This window comes from Arachis ipaensis, chromosome B3 (genome assembly GCF_059453495.1).
Source record: "Arachis ipaensis isolate K30076 ecotype BB chromosome B3, ASM5945349v1, whole genome shotgun sequence".
In the NCBI taxonomy this organism is placed as follows: domain Eukaryota; kingdom Viridiplantae; phylum Streptophyta; class Magnoliopsida; order Fabales; family Fabaceae; genus Arachis; species Arachis ipaensis.
The window spans coordinates 1,142,900-1,163,993 of record NC_142438.1 but is presented as its reverse complement, the minus strand read 5'-3'; the positions used below and the strand labels follow the sequence as shown (position 1 = coordinate 1,163,993).

At 40.8% G+C, this 21,094-nt stretch overlaps 2 protein-coding genes across 4 annotated transcripts; one reads left to right on the top strand and one right to left on the bottom strand.

The window, feature by feature from the left end:
* Nucleotides 1–255: 255 nt before the first annotated feature.
* Nucleotides 256–6,085, top strand: EMB976 (Tetratricopeptide repeat (TPR)-like superfamily protein). 3 transcript variants are annotated; one of them, XM_016336105.3, is made up of 8 exons: nt 256–1,231; nt 1,385–2,798; nt 2,902–3,213; nt 3,878–3,982; nt 4,057–4,144; nt 4,243–4,364; nt 4,587–4,651; nt 5,010–6,085. In XM_016336105.3, the coding sequence occupies exons 1-8, from the start codon at nt 698–700 to the stop codon at nt 5,571–5,573; spliced, it is 3,204 nt and encodes a 1,067-aa protein (XP_016191591.2). In that variant the 5' UTR covers nt 256–697; the 3' UTR covers nt 5,574–6,085. The 3 variants fall into 3 exon arrangements, with proteins under 3 accessions (XP_016191591.2, XP_088362633.1, XP_088362634.1); XM_088506507.1 differs by having other exon boundaries at nt 286–1,231; nt 1,369–2,798; XM_088506508.1 differs by having other exon boundaries at nt 1,117–1,231; nt 1,346–2,798.
* Nucleotides 6,086–6,775: 690 nt separating this feature from the next.
* On the bottom strand, nt 6,776–9,936 carry LOC107629406 (peptidyl-prolyl cis-trans isomerase FKBP62). The gene is made up of 11 exons (XM_016332191.3): nt 9,500–9,936; nt 9,324–9,410; nt 8,924–9,184; nt 8,736–8,810; nt 8,544–8,624; nt 8,275–8,469; nt 7,918–8,183; nt 7,709–7,831; nt 7,472–7,618; nt 7,247–7,374; nt 6,776–7,136 (listed from the first exon to the last, which is right to left on the bottom strand). Exons 1-11 carry the CDS (start codon nt 9,696–9,698, stop codon nt 6,968–6,970), a joined length of 1,731 nt encoding a protein of 576 aa, XP_016187677.1. The 5' UTR covers nt 9,699–9,936; the 3' UTR covers nt 6,776–6,967.
* Between the last annotated feature and the right edge of the window lie 11,158 nt (nt 9,937–21,094).

The following is a 21,094-nucleotide window of genomic DNA, read 5'->3' as shown; positions in this document are numbered from 1 at the left end:
AGTCCTCTCAGCATTCATCATTAAGAATAAACTACTTCAAAATCAAAATAAGAAATAGTAGTATTGACATATACAATATCAAACCAGTAGCAAATATTTTAAACCATTTAGTTGTACAATAATTCAAAAAAGATGGCACAATTGAACTAAAAACAAAGTTAATCATGGATACCTCAATCTCAAAATTTCCATTGACTAACTGCACAGCTTTTTTCAGCATTAATATATCCAACCATATTATCCAAGGGTTAAAGAGGTGTTGGTTTGGAAAGCATAATGTAAATGAAACAAACTTCTCAAAAATTATCCAAGACATCATAAAACTGAAAATTAACCAAAAAAAAAACTCGTGAATTTTCAAAACAGAAAAAGTGCAACAGAATTTATTCATCAAGTGAAGTAATTGAGGAAAGGAGAAAGAAAAGATGGCACCGAAGGGGGGTGGAGAACCCTAAACCCAGTCACCGGGAGAGAGAGAAATGACGGCGGAGATGATGGAGTAAACCTCCCCAACGCCTTCGTACACCAACTGTGGGTGGCTTTGGCCTGACGGGATACAGACGATACACGCCTTGTATTCTGTTAATGTCCGAAGGGTTTATGGGAGCACACAGCATTCATTATCCATTTCAGCGTTGCTAGTATATATATGACTATGAAAACTGTGGTAGGTCCTTAGTGAAGTCAGAGTGAGTCAATGGAGTCTCTGAAATCCCCTTTCCTCTTCTCCACTCCACTCCTCCCTCCACCTTCTCTCACAACTACCAACAACAAACCAATTACTCGAATCCGCTCCTCCTCACTGCACAGAGACCCCTGGTCCCTCCCAGACGGGGATCCCGCGAGCCCCAAGCCCCGTTCCCGAAACCCTAAGAACCCTCTCTCCGACGACAACGCCCGCCGCATCATAAAGGCCAAGGCCCGCTACCTCAGCGTCCTCCGCAGGAACCAGGGCCCACAGGCCCAGACGCCCCGCTGGATAAAGCGGTCGCCGGAGCAGATGGTTCAGTACCTTCAGGATGACCGCAACGGACACCTCTACGGGAAGCACGTGGTCGCCGCCATCAAGAAGGTTCGCGCTCTCTCTCAGAGGGTGGATGCTGACTACGACATGAGGATGGTCATGGGTTCCTTCGTTGGCAAGCTTACCTTCAGGGAGATGTGCGTCGTCCTCAAGGAACAGAAAGGGTGGCGCCAAGTCAGAGACTTCTTTGCTTGGATGAAATTGCAGGTTCCTCTCTTCTTTATTGGTCATTTTCATGTCAATTATTATATTCAAAATAGCTGAACAAGACTCAGTGGATGTAAATGTGGTTATGCTTGATGTTTTTGCTCCAAAGTATAGAGGTTGATACTGTGAATTGATAGTCTGGTGCTTCAACAGCTGAGCTACCATCCGAGTGTGATTGTCTACACTATAGTATTGCGCTTGTATGGGCAAGTTGGAAAGCTTAAGCTAGCTGAAGAGACCTTCTTGGAGATGCTTGATGCAGGTTGTGAACCAGATGAAGTTGCTTGTGGTACCATGCTATGTTCATATGCTAGATGGGGGCGACATAAGGCTATGTTTTCTTTCTATTCAGCTGTAAAGGAAAGGGGTATCATGCTTTCTGTTGCTGTCTACAACTTTATGCTGTCTTCTTTGCAAAAGAAATCACTCCATAGAGAGGTTGTGTTAGTATGGAGGGATATGGTAAGAGAAGGGGTGACACCTAATGATTTTACCTATACTGTAGTCATCAGCTCTCTTGTCAAAGAAGGGCTACATGAAGATGCTTTCAAGACTTTTGAGGAGATGAAAAATAATGGATTTGTTCCTGAGGAGGTGACTTATAACATGCTTATTAATTTAAGTGCTAAAAATGGCAATAGGGATGTAGTTCAAAGATTGTATGAGGATATGAGGTTTCAAGGAGTAATTCCTAGTAAATACACTTGTTCGTCACTTCTATCGTTATATTACAGATATGAGGACTACCCGAAAGCCCTCTCACTCTTTTCAGAAATGATAAACAACAAAATTCCAGCTGATGAAGTCATCTATGGTTTGCTTATTAGAATTTATGGAAGGCTTGGTTTATATGAGGATGCTCATAAAACATTTGAAGAGATGAAGCATCGAGGTTTGCTTACCAATGAAAAGACATATTTGGCAATGACACAAGTCTATCTTACTTCGGGGAAGGTAGACAAAGCCTTGGAAGTGATTGAACTCATGAAGTCTAGCAACATATGGTTTTCTCGATTTGCTTATATTGTCCTGCTGCAGTGTTATGTGATGAAAGAAGATGTAGTATCTGCTGAAGAAACATTGTTGGCTCTCCGCAAGACTGGACTGCCTGATGCTGGTTCTTGTAATGATATGCTCAATTTGTATGTGGGACTTAATTTGATGGAAAAGGCAAAGGAGTTCATTGTCCAATTAATGGAGGATAAGACAAATTTTGATGAGGATCTTTATAGAACAGTTATGAAGATTTATTGTAAGGATGGAATGATGCTAGAAGCAGAGCAGTTAACAAATCAGATGTTTAAGAATGACTTATTTAAATACAGTAGTTTCGTCCAGACAATTTATTGTATTCTTTTTCAACAAAAAGGGGATGAGCAATCTGATGATAAACTTGTCGCTTCTGGGCCCATTGACAAACATGATGTCACGGCTCTAGGGCTGGTGCTCAATTTATATTTGTCAAATGGCAACTTCAGCAAGATAGGAACGTTACTGAAGCTATTACAGGAATATCCTGGGGGATCAAAAATTGTTAGTCAACTCACCATCAGCTTGGCCAAAGATGGTATGAATACAACTCGTGTCTTATTGTCTCTACCTTGAAAAAAGTCATATCTTATTAAGCAAATTTCTATTTTTAACATGGGCATTTTTATCTCATTTTTCAGGAGAATTGAGTAAAGTAGAATCTCTCAACAGACAGTTAACTGAAATTGACAGCAAAATGGAAGAAGCCACCATTGCTTCTTTGATTAGCCATTGTGGCAAACAACATATGCTGAAACAAGCTGAAGACATCTTTGCAGAATATGTGCATTCTCATACACCTAGTAAACTACTTTATAACTCTATGATTGATGTATATGCAAAATGTGGTGAGCAAGAGAAGGCATATTTGCTATACAAGCAAGTAACCAAGGAAGGATGTGATCTTGGTGCTGTTGGAATTAGCATCATTGTAAATGCTTTAACTAATGGAGGTATATCTTGGAACTGAGACTATGAGAAGAGTAAAGTAAACTGGACTACTAGTGTGCAATCCTTATATTTTATTTTACACGTGCAATGCCTTGTCTTGTATATTTCTACCATTATGGTGAATACAATAGAACAATAGAAGTATAGAACAATGCATGAGTTCTTGTTTTTGAAAATCTATAACTTATTGGATTCGAAAGAGATGACAATACATCTGTATATGGATCTTTTCTCCCCAAATATGTGAATGTTTTATCTTTAGTGTTAATTAATTGATTATGTCTTGTCTGTTGTCTCTTATGTTTCTTTGGTTTTTAACTGCATTTTGTTATTGAATCTCATAATGTATGTTTTCCATACCCACTGCTTTCCTCTGTTTTTGGACATCCCTTCTGTGCTATAACTCTTTTGAAAAAAGGTAAAGGATAATCTAACCTGCTATTGTATCAAAATCACGAATGCTAGTATACAAGTGTGAATTGATATCATATAAATATAATTGTCCGGAAAATTAATACTTCTGTTAGTTTCTGAAAATCATAAGTTGATAATTTTAGCCTGGAGCATTCTGTATTCCTTGTTGCTTCTATTTCAGCATGCATATATTTAACATTTAGTTGATAATTTTAGCCATGATTTTTTTCTCTCTCTGTCTCTCACCCCCAGGAAAACATCAGGAGGCTGAGAATATCATCTGCACAAGTCTTGAAAATAACTTGGAGCTTGATACTGTGGCTTACAATACCTTTATCAAGGCCATGCTCGAATCAGGTTGATGTCAAGCCTGCATATAAAATATAACATGAAACAGAACCTTTACCAATATTGGTTGTTCTGTTTTGTAGGTAAATTGCATTTGGCATCCAGTATTTTTGAGCACATGTGTTCCTCTGGTGTTGCTCCATCAATCCAAACATTTAACATGATGATAAGGTCACCGTTCAATAAGGAGTTCTTTCACTGATAGTGAGTGCTTATACCTATATTTTTCAGTTTCAATTTTTAGACTAAATGTTAAACTGCCAATGCAGTGTCTATGGGAGATCCCAAAAGTTGGATAGAGCTGTGGAGATGTTCAGGAAGGCTCCCTCTTTAGGTGTGCCTTTGGATGAGAAAACATACATGAATTTGATTGGCTACTACGGGAAGGCTGGTACTAAGCTATAAACTTATGTTAATATAGAATTCTGATCATTATTGATGCAATACTATATTGAATTATTGATAATTCTTTCATTCTTTAATATTTATGGCACGTGGCTGTTTGATATTTTAAATCTATATGCTGTTTGCTGACTAGTTCATTACTTTATTATGATTGCTATTCTTTACCTCTTTGCTCTCAGGACTTAACTATTTATTTCATTTTGTGCAGGTAAGGTACATGAAGCTTCACAGTTGTTCACCAAAATGCAGGAAGAAGGGATAAAACCTGGAAAGGTATAGATGAAACTAATTTTGAAACTAATTTCTTTTTCTAGGTTCTCAAGGTTCAAGTATATAGTTGGCAATTCCTGTTGGTACTTATAAGAATTGATTTAAAAGCTTATGCTGTCTGTACTATCGGCTCCATATTTCCCTAGCAATGAACTGCTCTCACTTTTTGCTTGCTTATGATGACTTTGCTTAAGAAATTACCCATGTTAAAGAAACAGGAATTAAATAGTAATGTTGCAATCAAATGCAGTGAATATTATGTGTTATTGTGTGAAGACTTCCAGCATTGGAAAGCAATTATACTTTGTAATCTTGTCATAATGGGTATGAATGTTTTCTAATTCTTTGCCTTTAAATGCAGGTTAGCTACAACATTATTATCAATGTATATGCTAATGCTGGAGCTTGCCATGAAGCAGAGAAGCTTTTCCAGGCCATGCAGAGACAGGGTTGTTCACCTGACTCTTTCACATATCTCTCCCTTGTTCAAGCATATACCCAGAGTCTGAAATACTCTGAAGCTGAGGAGACCATATGTACTATGAAAAGCAAAGGCATTCTACCATCTTGTGCACATTTTAATATTTTGATATCCGCATTCATGAAAGCAGGGATGATCAATGAAGCCAAGAGGGTTTATGAAGAACTTCCAACTTTTGGTTTGATTCCTGATCTCATATGTCACCGGACAATGGTGAAAGGTTACATGGAAAATGGATGCGTGGAGGAAGGTATCAGTTTATTTGAAAGTATAAGCACGTCAATAAAAGGAGACACATTCATCATGAGTGCAGGTGTGCATTTTTATGAAGCTGCAGGAATGAAAAGGAAAACTGAAGAACTGTTGTGTTTGATGAACAAGATGGGAATCCCATTCTTAAGGAAACTTGAATTTGGATCAAGAGTGAAAGTAAAAACATCATGATGACATATAAATTGATGCATTTGTGTGCTTGAGGAGCAATGTGCTGATGGTGAAGAACGGTCAGCTATGAGCCTATGACTTGTGACTAATAGCGCATGCATAGAAATCTAATTGGCCGTATTATGCTGATGGTGGAAGCCTGATGATTGCTGCCTATATAGTTGATGGTGGTGATAAAAAGACTCCAGTTCAGGTCAGAGTGCTTCTGGCGATGATGAGGATCAGATCTGGGTTTTGCTGCGGTATATCTAACCAAAATATGTATACTACTTGGCTAGCAGATTTTGAAACAAGGACATGACTGCTCAATTGTCAAAGCAGCTCGAGTCACAGACTGTTTGACTGCAGCACGAGGGTACCTACTGTTTGGTCGCAGATTATGGTGAGGTTGGAATGTGAACGGTACATGATTTTTCTCTCCATGTTGGAAATGTAGGTTTGTTGTAAATGATGTATTCTTGGAATAATAGATGAATTCAACTACAGGAATAAAATTGATTTTTTGTTTCCCATATCTTGTTCCTTTTGCTCCTGCTTAGCGTCAAATTTCGTGGAGGCTATTATGATTGAATTTTAGACCATTTTATTGGTTGGTTTTTCCTGTTCAGACACTATGTTTTGGAAGGACCATACTCTGATGGATATTGATTGCATTGACATAATCAAATGAAATCTCGTCGGTTTTAGAGGAGTGTTCTGCTAACTTGAGAGGATGGGCTTTGTTGCAAGATTGGTGAATGGTGATGTCCGTGTTTCAAAAAATTTATGTATGCAAGATATTTCTAGTTGTCAATCTCGTTATTTCACCTCACTTGATGTAGTCAGCAACGTTGAGACACTTGTATATGTATATAACTATATATCTGAAAGTTTTCTCTTCATTAGAAGAAAACTACCGAATGAGGAGTGATGACAATAATATTCCTTCATTGATAAATTACATATATTTTTTTATATTTAAAAAAAAAAAACTTTCGAACACCATTATTTTACCATTGTTTTACAAAATGTTTCGAAATGAATTTACAAATGAAACGATAAAAAAATTAAAATTTAAAAAGTACTTTCAAATTTTTAATCATAATTACTATGAAAGATTTACTTCTATAATAAAATATTCATTTTCATTTTATTTCTAATTTCTCTTCACGACCAAACCACCAACCGAAGGCCAAAGGAACGTAAACTCAGAAATTGTTATATTAGCCAAAACTAAATTGCTTCATTCCTTATTAACTATCAGTGTATAGATAGATGATTTGAGTGACAAGTGACAACCAAGACCATAAGCATTTTTTCACATGAAAATAATACAACCACATGAACAAACTACTTATGACACGACACTTGGATGATAAGAGTAGGCAGAGGCCAACACAGACAGAGCCCTAAGTCTAAGCTTTGCTATCAACAACCATTGGCACAGGTTCCTGCTTTGCTGAAGCACTTCTAGCTTGTTCCATTTTGTTCATCTTTGCAAATATGCTGCCATAGAACTGTGCATCCTTCTTGTTGTATTCTCTCACTTTATCTTTCAAAATTTTGTACTCAATCTTCACATCCCTGATAACATTCATCCATCCAGAGAAGGTTTGGTTAAATACCGAACTGCTGAAACTTAGAAAAATACAAGTCCAAGCTGAAGATTCACACAAGGAAACCATTGCCATTACCTGTTGTCTGGTTCAATCTCAAGAGCTTTCTTAATGTCCATTTCAGCCAGATCCAAATCCACAAGTTGAATATATGCTTGTGCCCTCCGGTATAGTGCCTTCACATTTCTACTATCCAACTCCAATACCTAACATTATCAAACAAAACTCCACAAGATTACAGATGTGCAACTATGTAAGAAGGACAAATAATAATAAGAGGAATTAGAATTTCGATGAACGAACCTTAGTGCACAACTTCTCTGCTTGTTTGTAGTCCTTGAGCTTCAGCTTACAAGCTGCATTATTGAGATTGCATGTGACCTTTAGCACCTTTGTCTTCTGTTTCTCCTCATCGCTGAAGGAGGAATCATACTCAATGTACTTTATGGCCTGTCACCCATACAACACGGCGGCTATTGTTAATTCGATTTCCTCACATCACAACAAATTTCGCTAAGATTTTCGCAGGGAGTACGATACCTTTTCATATCTCTTTGATGCTCTTTCATATTTGCCGGCCTTGAACAATGCATTCCCTTCTTCCTTCTTCTTTCCAGCTGCCTCTATCTTCTCTGGTGTATTCAGATCCCACGATTCCTTTTCCTGCATTCCATTTTTATTAAATTAGTGTTGTTTTTAATATTGTCAGAACTATAAAACATTAGGAACATAAGACAATTCTCTCTCACCTTTACAAAGGAAACCAGCTCAACTTCATAGTACACGTTGGAGTTGGGAGGAACGGTGGCCAAATCCTGAGTTGACCCAGATGAGCCAAAAGCATACTCAGGATGTATGGTCACCAATGCAACTTCCCCTTTCTTCATGTTCATCACAGCTTTATCAAGTCCATAAATTACTTGCTCCTCGTCAATTTTGAACTCAAATGGCTGCTCATCATCATGACCCTTCTTCACAAAAACAGTCCCATCTTGCAGCTTACCAATAAGTTTCACTGCAACAACAAAAATAACGAATTCAACAACAGCAACCAATAAAATAGTAAATGGAACAAAGAGAAGCATAATGCTGACCAATAGCTTTACCTTGAACCACAGCTCCCTCATTGGGACGTTCATACCCCTCTCCCTCCTTCAAGGTCTTCTTTAGAACCTTCTTATCCTTGGTTATGTCAGATACAGCCTTCCAAGATATCAACTCAAGATCAATTTGGAGCGAAGCATTCGGAGGTACAGCGCCTTCATCACCTGATGCTGGCCTTCCATTCTCACCAAACGCATCTGCAAAACTATACATGTCAACGAACTTGCACATGGTGTACTTATGATTATATTAACAAATGAATCTAACTCACATTCCGGCTTCACGGTCAAGATGACTTTCTCTCCCTTCTTCATTGTCTTTACAGCCTTGGCCAATGCAGGACAGAAATAACCTGCACAACAAGAAAAAGCCACATATTATTACTACATGCAAAACGAATCAGAAACCAATTAAAAGCACCACTTAAAAGAGTTTTAAGTTCAGCACAAACTCGATGACTGACCTTCTTCCACGGTGAACTCCACCCTATCAGATTTCGAAACAACCATGCCATCTTCAAGCTTAGCCACATATTTAACTGCAGAGAACAGAAGAAGGAACAAAAAAATTAAGCCAACAATGAACAAAAAAGTGCTCAAACAGGTGAATGAATAACATGGATGACAATGTATTGTTATTATGAAACGTTACCAAGCACTTCATCAAGATCCTTAGGATTTTCCCATTTCTCTCCTTCAGTGACAATCTTCTTGAGTATTCCTCCATCTTTGCAAATGTCCTTGACGCTCGTCCAAGACAGCAACTCCACATCAAACTGCAGAGTTGCATTGGGAGGAATGGTAGGAGGAGATCCAGATTCACCATAGGCCAATTCTGGGGGAATCGTGAAGACGGCATTCTCACCCTTCTTCATGGTTTTGATTCCCTCGTCCCAACCCTTGATCACTTGACCTGTATCAAATAAACAATCAACAAAAACAACTACAGTCAATAAAACAAACAAGTAATGAACACAAAATATAAAATCTAGATTTCCATAAGATCCTGCACTAAAGATTAATTAACGACTGCATATTCGAATTCACGTTACCATGGCCAAGCTTGAACTTGAAAGGTGTACCCCTGTCACGACTCGAATCAAATTTGGTTCCATCGAGCAACGTTCCCGTGTAATGCACTGCAACAAACCAACACCATTTTTATACGAATCACGCAGAACAAAGAAAGAGAAAAATGATACTATCGCGTAAAAGGAATAGATTTTACCTTCAACTTCGTCTCCTTTTGAAGGTGTTTCCCAGCCTTCACCTTCCTTAACGAGCTTCTTCTTGAGGCCGGTTTTTCCGATCTCCTTTTCGTCCCCAACCTTGAGCGTAGAGTCGACCTCCTCCTCCTCGTTGGGAATCTCCATGTCATCGTCGAAGTTGTTGCCGCCGGCAGCTGGGAACTCGAAATCGTCTTCCATGGCTAATTAAGTGGATGAGAGTGAACGCAGGGTGTGTCAGTGATGATGCGTATTGAATGGTGTTGATGAGGGAGATGGAAAGAATGAGTTATATAGTGAGGAAGAAATACGAAATTAGAGGAAGGAGTGTGTCTAGAGAGTTCCATTCCAAACACTTGAAAACTAAAGCTGCCCCCCGGATTGTTCTGGAATCACCTCGTCTCTCCTCAGTTGCCGTTTACAGTTACACATTTCAACCATATATACTATTTTTGGTTTTATAATAATAATAATATAATATAATATATTTTTCTCTTTTTCTATCATCAAGTGGAATTGATCTTTAAACATTTTTTGTTAATTAATAAATTTAACTGTTTTAGTTTGTGAGGAATGCTAGGCCAACAGTTTTTGTGATTTGTAGTCATTAAATAGTTATTAATAATGATTTTATTGGTGTAAAATTGATGTGAAATTTTATCCCATAGCTTACTTTTTTTTACTGATTATATGTTGGCCAAAATTTAACAAAATTACTGATTCCTTAGACTTTTTATTAGTTTATTATATTTTAAATAAAACTATTTATAATACAAAATGGGTTGGTATGCAATTTTAATTTTTCAAATATATTTCACACAGGTAAACTCTTAAAAATACACTTGAATTATTTTTGTTCTAATAAAAATATTCTAAATTTTATTACCGACAAAAATATTTTTAAATAATTTTAAAAACGTGCTAAAAGTATCTTATCATAATAAAAAAAACTGCTCTGTTAATTAAAAAATTTGCCATGACTTACATACTAATGTTAAAATCTCACTTGTTATAGAAAATTTCGTTCGTCACATCTTTTTTTTTGTTAATGTAAAGCGTTTCACTTCATCAATTTATATTTTTTATCACATTTTTAAATAATTTAAAAATATTTTTGTCGATAACAAAATTAAAAAAATATTATCAGCGATTATCAAATTTACTAAAAGATAACTGCATATGATTTTTTTATTTTCCATACTTAAATTCAAACTCTTAGTTAAATTATAAATTATTTAATATCTTAATTAATTTTTTTACATATATCTAATAAATAAAATAATAAATTCATATATATATATTAAAGTTTATTATACACTAATATAAATAATTAAAATTTTTAAAAAATAATTAAAATTATATTTCTAAAACTTTTAAATAAATTATATACATTATTTAAAATATAAAATTTATGACATATTATTTTATTTTATTTTATTAATTTTAAAAGCAATTTTTTAAATATACTTCACTTAAGTCACTTTTTATTTTTTATATGATGTTGATAAAGGTGATAACCATCAAAATGGCACAGCAAAGATGATATAGTATAAATTTTACAAATGATTTCTTTTAATATTATTGTTACGGTGGGTAACCGGAGATTAGTGGGCCGGATGGCGTTGGTTGGCCCAAACGTGTGAGGGAGGTGACTATCGAGTGAACCTGAAACTCGGTGTTCCTCCGTCCGACTTGCGCGTGAGAAAGAATGGGGGGTGGTACCTGCAAAGACACTCCGATGCTTAAGTTAGCAAGAGTGGGAGCAGGTTAGAACATATATTGGAACTTAGTGATACCTGAGGGGTGTCAGGGTATTTATAGTGGTGAACCAATAACCACCGCTGGAGTAGTGCCACCTTTTTAGGTGGATAACCGTTCCCATATCTTAGGGAAGTTAAGATATGGCTCTATGAAGTGGTTAGAGAGTTTCTAGGGGCAGTTACTCATTTAAATGAATGTTATCTGCCAGCTGACCCTCGTATCCGACTTCCCAGGAACAGGTCGTGTTCAGTACCGACTTCTGGGGATGAAGGCTGGTACTGGGGGAGGGTCAACCCTTTGGGTTGGGTTTCTTTGCTTGGATTCTGGACCTTTATTACTGGGCCAGGGTATGAACAGTGCCCCTACTCGAGCCCAATTTCTTTTTAGGATTTGGGTTCGAGTATTCAACTCGGGGTCGTAGCCGATTTGCGAGAGGACCGACGTGATGGTTTAAGAACCGACGTGATTTTTTCTTGACCTTTCGGTTCTGACAGTTACGTCTAATCAAGCGTCGTGTCCGTTAGGGGTGTGTGTAGGGATTTAATGGCCTTGGTAACGGTGCATCTTCATTAATGACTGCCCCCATTTTACCATTATGCCCCTAACGTTCTTATAAATACTTTCCCTCTCTTTCGTTGTTTCGTTTCTGCGATCTTTCAAATTTCCCTTGCATTCGTTCGTGCTGCATTCTTGCGTTTCGAAGGCTTTTACTTCCTCCAGTCTTGATTTCAGACTTAAAGGTTAGCTTTTTTCCCCTTCTGTAACATGCTTTCTATTTGCGTGCCTTTATCTTGTAGGTAGATTGGTTTGTAGGCTTTAGTTCCGTACCCCTTCCCTTAGAGACCTTGTGTTGATTTTTCTTTTCTTTTGTAGGTTTCTTGTCACCCTTTTTAAGAAAAAGAAAATGGCTTCCATAGATGCTCTCTCCCAGTGGGTTGATGTTACGGTCTTAGGGGAGGAGCCCTCAGTTGATACTGAATTTATTACCCACCTTCGTACTCACTATAGAATTTGTACTTCTGAAGAAGATGAGCCGAAGTACGAGTTGGTAGTCCTGGGTCCAGAAGACCGGGTTTGCTTCGGGAGGGCCGACGAGACGGCCCCTCATTTCTTTTTTATGTATGAGAGTATGGTCACTCGTTTGGGCGTTTTTCTCCCTTTTTCAGAGTTTGAAATGTCTGTGTTGCGTCATTGCCGGGTTGCTCCCACCCAGCTTCACCCCAACTCTTGGGGTTTTTTGAAAATTTATCAATTTATCAGCCAGGCCCTAGAGTTTCCGACTTCTCTGAGGATTTTCTTTTACCTCTTCCATATGACCAAGCCCTTCAGTGGGCTAAATAATAAGCAACAGTGGGTGTCCTTCCGAGCCATACAAGGTCGGAGGCTTTTTACCCTTTTTGACGAGTCCTTTCACGACTTCAAGAACTACTTTTTCAAAGTGCAAGCTGTAGAGGGTCACCACCCCTTTTTCCTGGATGATCATTCTTCTCCCCGATTTCCTTTATATTGGCTGGAGGCCTCCCCCTGCGAGAAATATGGTCTGGATGACCTAAATGAGGTGGAAGCAGCCATTGTGGGGTTCCTCCGAGAAGTGTGGGGGAGGGCCCCATACTTGGATACTAAAAAATTTCTCCAGGGGTCGCCGGCCTTTGTCCAGTCACAACTAGGTAGCTTTTTGCGTTTCTCACTTATTTCCGACTTGCAATTTCTTTTACCGACTTGTCTGACTTTTAGCTACCAATTTGTTTTTGCAGAGATGGCAAAGAAAAACGCTCAAGAGTCTTACCAGAGGGTTCAGGAAGCCAAGGCAAAGTCTCGAGCCAGATCTGGTGGTGTTAGGACGGTTGTCTCTCCTCCTCCTCCTCGGAACGTTGGGACTCCCTCTCAACCTATTGTAATTTCTTCCTCTGCTCCCTCTCTGCCACCCCCTCCCGTCCGACCTACTCCCGAACCAGAGCCAAAGAAGCGCAAGACCTTAGAGTCTGGCGTTTCTGGTGAGGCAGACGCTCTTGCGTTCGTCCGAAAGAACATTTATCCTCATGCTCGTATGAGTATGGATGATGTTTCTGTTCGGCACTACCTCACCACTGTGGTTGAGGAGAGTCTTAAGACGGCGGGGGTTTGTGGCAAACTCTTAGATATATTTGAGAAGACTCCTATCAGCTCTTTAGGGACGACCTCGAGGGTCGAGGAGCTGGAAGGTAGGCTTCGCATATATCAGGATCATGAGAGGGAGTTGGAGGGGGAAGTTACCAAGCTGAAGGAGGAGAGAGACAGCCTCCGGGAGAAGGGGAAGAAGTTGCAAGCCCAATGTAACATGGAGATGGATTTGAGGAAAGCAGCGCAAGCCAGCTACAACAATTTATTTGCTGATCTTGTGTCTGTAAAGAATGACTTGCTGAATGCTCGGAAGGCCTATACCGAGTTGGAGGACTCTATTGCGGATGGTGCTGATGAGGCTTGGAGGATTTTCAAGGAACAGGTCGGAGTTATTGCTCCTGACTTGGACCTTTCTCCTTTGGACCCTGATAAGATTGTTATTGATGGTGCCATCGTGGATCCTCCTGTCCCCGTGGTGGAGTCTGAGTCTGATTTAAAGACTCGGGGGCAGAGGATCATAGAGTCCCCTCCTCGCTCTAAGGACGCTCCGAGTTCCTCTACCATTCTTCCGACTTCCTCTTCGACTCCTGCTCCTGGCGTTCCCCTTGACTCTGCTGGTGGTGATCCTCTTAAAAAGTGATTTTGGCTATTGGGGCCCGGCCTGTGGGCCCCTCTTTTTAAACTCTTTATATTTATTTGTTGGTGTTTGAACAATTTTTGGCCTTTTAAGGCCGTAAACAAAACAATTTATGATGCCCTTTCTTAATAAGGGTTTAATTTAGCGTTAAATAAATGCCCTTTTTGGATAAGGGTTTTGAGTTACCTTATGCGCGCATCCTTTTTCTGTTCGTGGTTCTTTTGACTCTTTGATCTTTTCTAGAAAAAACCTTTTCTTTGGGGCTTGCCTGCTTTTCTGAATTTCCTTGATTCTCAAGGCAGCCTTACTATTTTTTCTTAGTTTTTCCTTATCTCTTTTTGTTATTCTTAGTACTCAATTTTGTTTTATTGAGTTTTTCGTGACTTAGGCTACTTTTGCGATTCATTTTAACTTTACTCGGCTTCGTTTTCCGACTTATGAGTCAGATTGCTTCCGAGTTTATCATGATCGACTTCTATAGCCTCTTTACGCCGACTTGTACCTCGTCGTTTTATCCTGACGACCATCTTGGTCGGTTCATGGGATTTTCACGTTTTGTCGAGCTTAAATCGACGCGTTTCGTAGAAAGAGAATAAAAAGGGAATTTAAAAGAGATATTTAAGATGAAAGAGATCTTTATTAATTGAGGAGGTACCTTATTGCTACTAAGGGCTTTTGATAATTTATTTCCCTTAGTCCCTACTATGATGCCTCGTTAAAAACCCTTCTCCAGAAAAAACCCTTTGATTCTGGGAAAAAATCATGAAGCTGGGAAAAGAGTACATCAGGGAGTAGAGTTCGCTTTTAAGTGTAGTACCTTTTCATATTACAAGCATGCCATGACCTTGGTAACTCGGTGCCGCCTAAGTCGGTCACCTTATAATAGCCCTTTCCTAAGACCTCCTTGACCTTGTATGGTCCTTTCCAATTAGCAGCGAGCTTTTCCTCCCCCGATTTGTTGACTCCAATGTCGTTTCTGATTAAGACTAAGTCGTCAGGGGTGAAACTCCTTCGAATGACTTTTTTGTTGTACCTTGTAGTCATCCTTTGTTTCAACGCTGCTTCTCTTATCTGAGCTTCTTCTCAGACTTCAGGGAGCAAGTCGAGCTCTTCTTTGTGCCCCTGTATATTCCTGATCTCGTCGTGGAAAATCACTCTTGGGCTTTGCTCATTGACCTCTATTGGGATCATGGCTTCTACGCCATAGACTAGTCGGAAGGGTGTTTCTCCAGTGGCGGATTGGGGGGTTGTTCTGTAAGCCCATAGTACTTGTTGGAGCTCTTCAGCCCAAGCTCCTTTCGCATCTTGTAACCTTTTCTTCAGCCCTGCCAGTATGACTTTGTTGGCTGCTTCGGCTTGCCCATTGGCTTGTGGGTGTTCCACTGAGGTGAACTGGTGTTTGATGTTCATACTGGCTACTAGGCTTCTAAAGGTGGAGTCGGTGAACTGGGTTCCGTTATCTGTGGTAATGGAATAAGGTATCCCATACCTTGTGATTATATTTTTGTAGAGGAACCTCCGACTTCTTTGTGCAGTGATGGTGGCCAGTGGTTCTGCTTCTATCCACTTTGTGAAATAATCTATTCCCACTATTAGGTATTTAACTTGTCCTGGCGCCTGGGGAAAAGGACCTAACAAATCCATTCCCCATTTTGCAAAGGGCCATGGAGAAGTGATACTAATGAGCTCTTCTGGGGGAGCCACGTGGAAATTTGCATGCATCTGACATGGCTGGCACTTTTTCACAAATTCTGTGGCATCTTTCTGTAAGGTTGGCCAGTAGAATCCAGCTCGGATCACTTTCCTGGCCAATGACCTGGCTCCGAGATGATTCCCGCAGATTCCACTATGTACCTCCTCCAACACCTCGGTGGCTCTTGAGGTCGGTACACACTTTAACAATGGTGTTGATATCCCCCTTCTATAGAGAACATTTTTCACCAAGGTATAGTGTTGTGCTTCCCTTCGGATTTTCTGGGCTTCTTTTTCCTCCTTAGGGAGGATGTCGAATTTTAGGTATTCGACTAAGGGGTTCATCCATCCGAGGTTTAATCCGACCACTTCAAAGACTTCTAGTGTGTCTTCCATTTTTACCACTGAAGGTTCCTGGAGAGTCTCTTGAATCAGGCTTCTGTTATTTCCTCCTGGTTTGGTACTTGCTAGCTTGGATAGGGCGTCTGCTCTGCTGTTTAGATCCCGAGTTATGTGTTTCACCTCGGTTTCTGCAAAGCGCCCCAGGAGCTCCGAAGCTTTTTCCAAGTACCTTTTCATATTTGGGTCCTTTGCCTGATATTCCCCACTTATTTGGGAGGTCACCACTTGGGAGTCGCTGTATACCATCACCTTCATAGCACCGACTTCTTCTGCCAGCTTCAATCCTGCGATCAAGGCTTCGTATTCTGCCTGATTATTTGAAGCTGGGAATTCAAACTTGAGGGAAACCTCTATCTGGGTTCCCCTTTCATCTACCAATATTATGCCTGCGCCGCTTCCTGTTTTATTGGAGGATCCATCCACGTAGAGTTCCCAGGTAGTTGGTTTGTCCTCTTGATCCCCTGCATATTCTGCAATGAAGTCGGCGAGGCACTGGGCTTTAATCGCCGTCCGAGTTTCGTACTTCAAGTCGAACTCGGAGAGCTCTATTGCCCATTGGACCATTCTTCCTGCAATATCCGTCTTTTGGAGGATTTGCTTCATGGGTTGGTTCGTGCGGACTCTTATTGTGTGAGCCTGAAAGTAAGGCCGTAGCCTTCGAGAGGCTATTACTAAGGAGTAGGCAAACTTTTCTAATTTATGATACCTTAGCTCAGGGCCCTGTAGAACTTTACTGATGAAATAGATTGGGTGTTGACTGACCTCGTCTTCTCTTATCAAGGCTGCTGAGACAGCCTTGTCTGCCACGGATAGGTATAGGACGAGGTCTTTTCCGGCTATAGGTCGGGTCAAGATAGGAGGTTGGCTCAAAAACTTTTTGAACTCCTGGAACGCCTCCTCGCATTCGGGAGTCCACTCAAACTGGTGCCCCTTTTTCAGTAGGGAGAACAGTGGAAGGGATCTTAATGCTGATCCTGCCAAAAATCTGGAGAGAGCTGCTAGTCGGCCATTCAGCTGTTGGACCTCTCTCAAAAAAGTCAGGCTTTTCATCTCTAGGATAGCTCTACACTTGTCGGGATTGGCTTCGATCCCTCTTTGTGTTAGCATGAATCCTAGAAATTTTCCTGCCTCCACTGCGAAGGCGCACTTTGCAGGATTTAGTCTCATCCCGTGCAACCTTATGGTGTCAAAGACTTGTGAGAGGTCGGATAGGAGGTCGACTTCCTCCTTGGTTTTTACCAACATATCGTCGACATATGCTTCCATTAAGCTCCCTAAGTGGGGGGGCAAACACCTTATTCATCAACCTCTGATATGTGGCCCCTGCATTTTTCAATCCAAATGGCATGACCACGTAGCAATAGTTGGCTTTGGGCGTGATGAATGATGTTTTTTCCTGGTCTGGTTCATACATCGGGATTTGGTTATATCCTGAGTAGGCGTCCATGAATGACAGGTATTGATACCCCGAGCTAGAGTCCACTAGGGCGTCAATACTTGGTAGTGGATAAGGGTCCTTGGGACATGCCTTATTTAAGTCGGTGTAGTCGACGCACATTCTCCATTTACCATTTTGTTTTTTGACTAGCACTACATTGGCTAGCCATGTTGGATATTTGACTTCTCTGATGAAACCGGCTTCTAGGAGCGCCTGCACTTGCTCTTCTACTACTAGGGCTCGCTCTGGGCCGAGCTTGCGTCTTCTTTGTTGCACAGGTCGGGACCCTGAGTAGACCGAGAGCTTGTGAGACATGAGCTCGGGATCTATCCCAAGCATGTCGGAGGCCTTCCAGGCGAAGAGATCTGAGTTATCTCTTAGGAGCTTAGTCAACCCTTGTCTTAGGGTTTCCCCTAGGTTGGCTCCTATGTGAGTGTTTTTTCCTTCCTTTTCGCCGACCTGAATCTCCTCAGTTTTTCCCCCGGGCTGTGGTCGCAGCTCTTCTTTAACCCTTGCTCCCCCGAGTTCTATTGTGTGAACTTCTTTGCCTTTTCCTCTCAGGTTTAGGCTTTCATTGTAGCACTTCCTTGCCAGCTTCTGATCTCCCCTCACCGTTGCTATCCCCGACGAGGTCGGGAACTTCATGCAGAGGTGGGGTGTCGATACCACCGCTCCGAGTCGATTAAGGGTAGCTCTGCCGATTAAAGCATTATAGGCAGATCCCACGTCGATGACTATGAAGTCTATACTCAGAGTCTTTGATTTTTTCCCCTTTCCAAAGGTGGTGTGGAGGGGCAAAAATCCTAGTGGCTTTATTGGCGTGTCACCTAATCCGTACAAGGTGTCGGGGTAGGCTCTTAACTCTTTCTCATCTAAACCTAGTTTGTCGAAAGCGGGCTTAAAGAGGATGTCTGCTGAGCTTCCTTGGTCTACTAGTGTTCTGTGTAGATGGGCATTTGCCAGGATCATGGTAATTACCACTGGGTCATCGTGCCCAGGGATTACTCCTCGCCCATCTTCCTTTGTGAATGAAATGGTCGGAAGGTCGGAGGACCCCTCTTCGACCTGGTAAACTCTCTTGAGATGTCTTTTACGAGAGGATTTTGTGAGTCCCCCTCCCGCAAACCCTCCTGAGATCATATGGATATGTCTCTCCGGAGTTTGTGGTGGTGGGTCTCTTCTATCCGTATCTTCTCGCTTTCTTTTTCCATGACCGTCCGACCTTTCTATGAGATATCTGTCAAGCCGACCTTCTCTGGCCAGCTTTTCTATCACATTTTTAAGGTCGTAATAGTCGTTTGTGGAGTGCCCATATATCTTATGGTACTCACAGTAATCACCGCGGCTCCCCCCTTTTTTATTTTTAATGGGTCTGGGGGGAGGCAGCCTTTCGGTATTGCAAATTTCTCTGTATACATCCACTACAGGAATTTTCAGTGGAATATAAGAGTGGTATTTTCTTGGCCTATCGAGGCCGAGTTCTTCCTTCTTCTTAGCTTCCCTCTCCCTCTCTTTCGTTGAGGGAGGGTGACCGGGTCGCAAACTCGGGTCTCTTAGCCTAGCGTTCTCTTCCATATTGATGTACTTTTCCGCTCTTTCCTGTACATCACTTAGAGAGGTGGGGTGTCTTTTTGATATGGACTGTGAGAAGGGACCTTCTCTAAGACCATTGACTAGCCCCATGATGACTGCTTCGGTGGGCAGGTCTTGAATCTCCAAACATGCTTTGTTAAACCTTTCCATATAGGCCCGTAAGGACTCCTCGACCTCCTGTTTTATTCCCAGGAGACTTGGTGCATGTTTTACTTTGTCTTTCTGGATGGAGAACCTCATCAAGAACTTTCTGGAGAGGTCTTCAAAACTGGTAATTGACCTCGGAGGGAGGCCGTCGAACCACTTCATCGCTGTTTTCGACAAGGTTGTCGGAAAAGCTTTGCATCGCGTAGCGTCAGAAGCGTCAGCCAGATACATCCGACTTTTAAAGTTGCTCAGATGATGCTTTGGATCGGTGGTTCCGTCGTAGAGGTCCATATCGGGGCTTCTAAAGTTTCTCGGAACTTTTGCCCTCATTATGTCCTCGCTGAAAGGATCTTTCTCCCCTAAGGGAGAATCTTCTCTACCGTCGTGGGAGTTCTGGCCTTTGAGGGAGGATTCTAACTTTAAGAGTTTTCTTTCTAACTCTTTTCGTCGCTCCATCTCCTCTTTTAGGTTCTTTTCAGTTTCCTTTTGTCGTTTCCGTTCCTGTTCTAGCTGCTCGAGGCGACTGTGGATTAATCCCATAAGCTCAATTGCGTGGGATGGTCCTTCTTTTTCTGATTCGCGCCCCTCCGAGGAATTCACCTTCGGGTTTTTGATTCTTGAGGTGCCTTCCCTGTGTTGATCATTGGCTTCCTGGTGAAGGGTCTGGTCTGCCTCATTGTTTCCAATGTTCAGATTCTCTTGTTCAAAATCAGTCTCCACATGACCCTCTTCAGGGGATCTATCCGCCATCACTGGTTGATCTCTCGGGTCCCCGGCAACGGCGCCAATGTTTCGGTGGGTAACCGGAGATTAGTGGGCCGGATGGCGTTGGTTGGCCCAAACGTGTGAGGGAGGTGACTATCGAGTGAACCTGAAACTCGGTGTTCCTCCGTCCGACTTGCGCGTGAGAAAGAATGGGGGGTGGTACCTGCAAAGACACTCCGATGCTTAAGTTAGCAAGAGTGGGAGCAGGTTAGAACATATATTGGAACTTAGTGATACCTGAGGGGTGTCAGGGTATTTATAGTGGTGAACCAATAACCACCGCTGGAGTAGTGCCACCTTTTTAGGTGGATAACCGTTCCCATATCTTAGGGAAGTTAAGATATGGCTCTATGAAGTGGTTAGAGAGTTTCTAGGGGCAGTTACTCATTTAAATGAATGTTATCTGCCAGCTGACCCTCGTATCCGACTTCCCAGGAACAGGTCGTGTTCAGTACCGACTTCTGGGGATGAAGGCTGGTTCTGGGAATGAAGGCTGGTACTGGGGGAGGGTCAACCCTTTGGGTTGGGTTTCTTTGCTTGGATTCTGGACCTTTATTACTGGGCCAGGGTATGAACAATTATTTTTAAATTTTTTTTGAAAATGGAAACCATGGCGAACAATTTGTTTTTATATAAATTTTATATTTTTTAAATATAAATCAGTAGCAACAATTCATTATATGGAAATCATGGTTGCAATATAAACTGAGCTCTTTTTTTTAATGGAGAAATATTGTGAATAATACACTGGAATGATAATTTGATGTGTTTTTTAATACGAATATTTTTTTTTTAATTTTAATTAACAAATTTCCTTAAATTTGAGGGTAACAAAATTGTTAAAGAAATCTAATTCTCAGATTTCATAAAGGCAGAAATTATTTGTGTTAAAATTTAGAGACACATAAATATAAAGGTTAGATTTGTATATTTAAAAGAAATTGAAAATTCAAAACTATAAATTTAAGAGTCAAATTTGTATATTCTAAAATCTGACCGTTCGATTTATTGATATTCCACTTCACATAATGATGAATTGAAATCCATAGGATTAGAATTTTC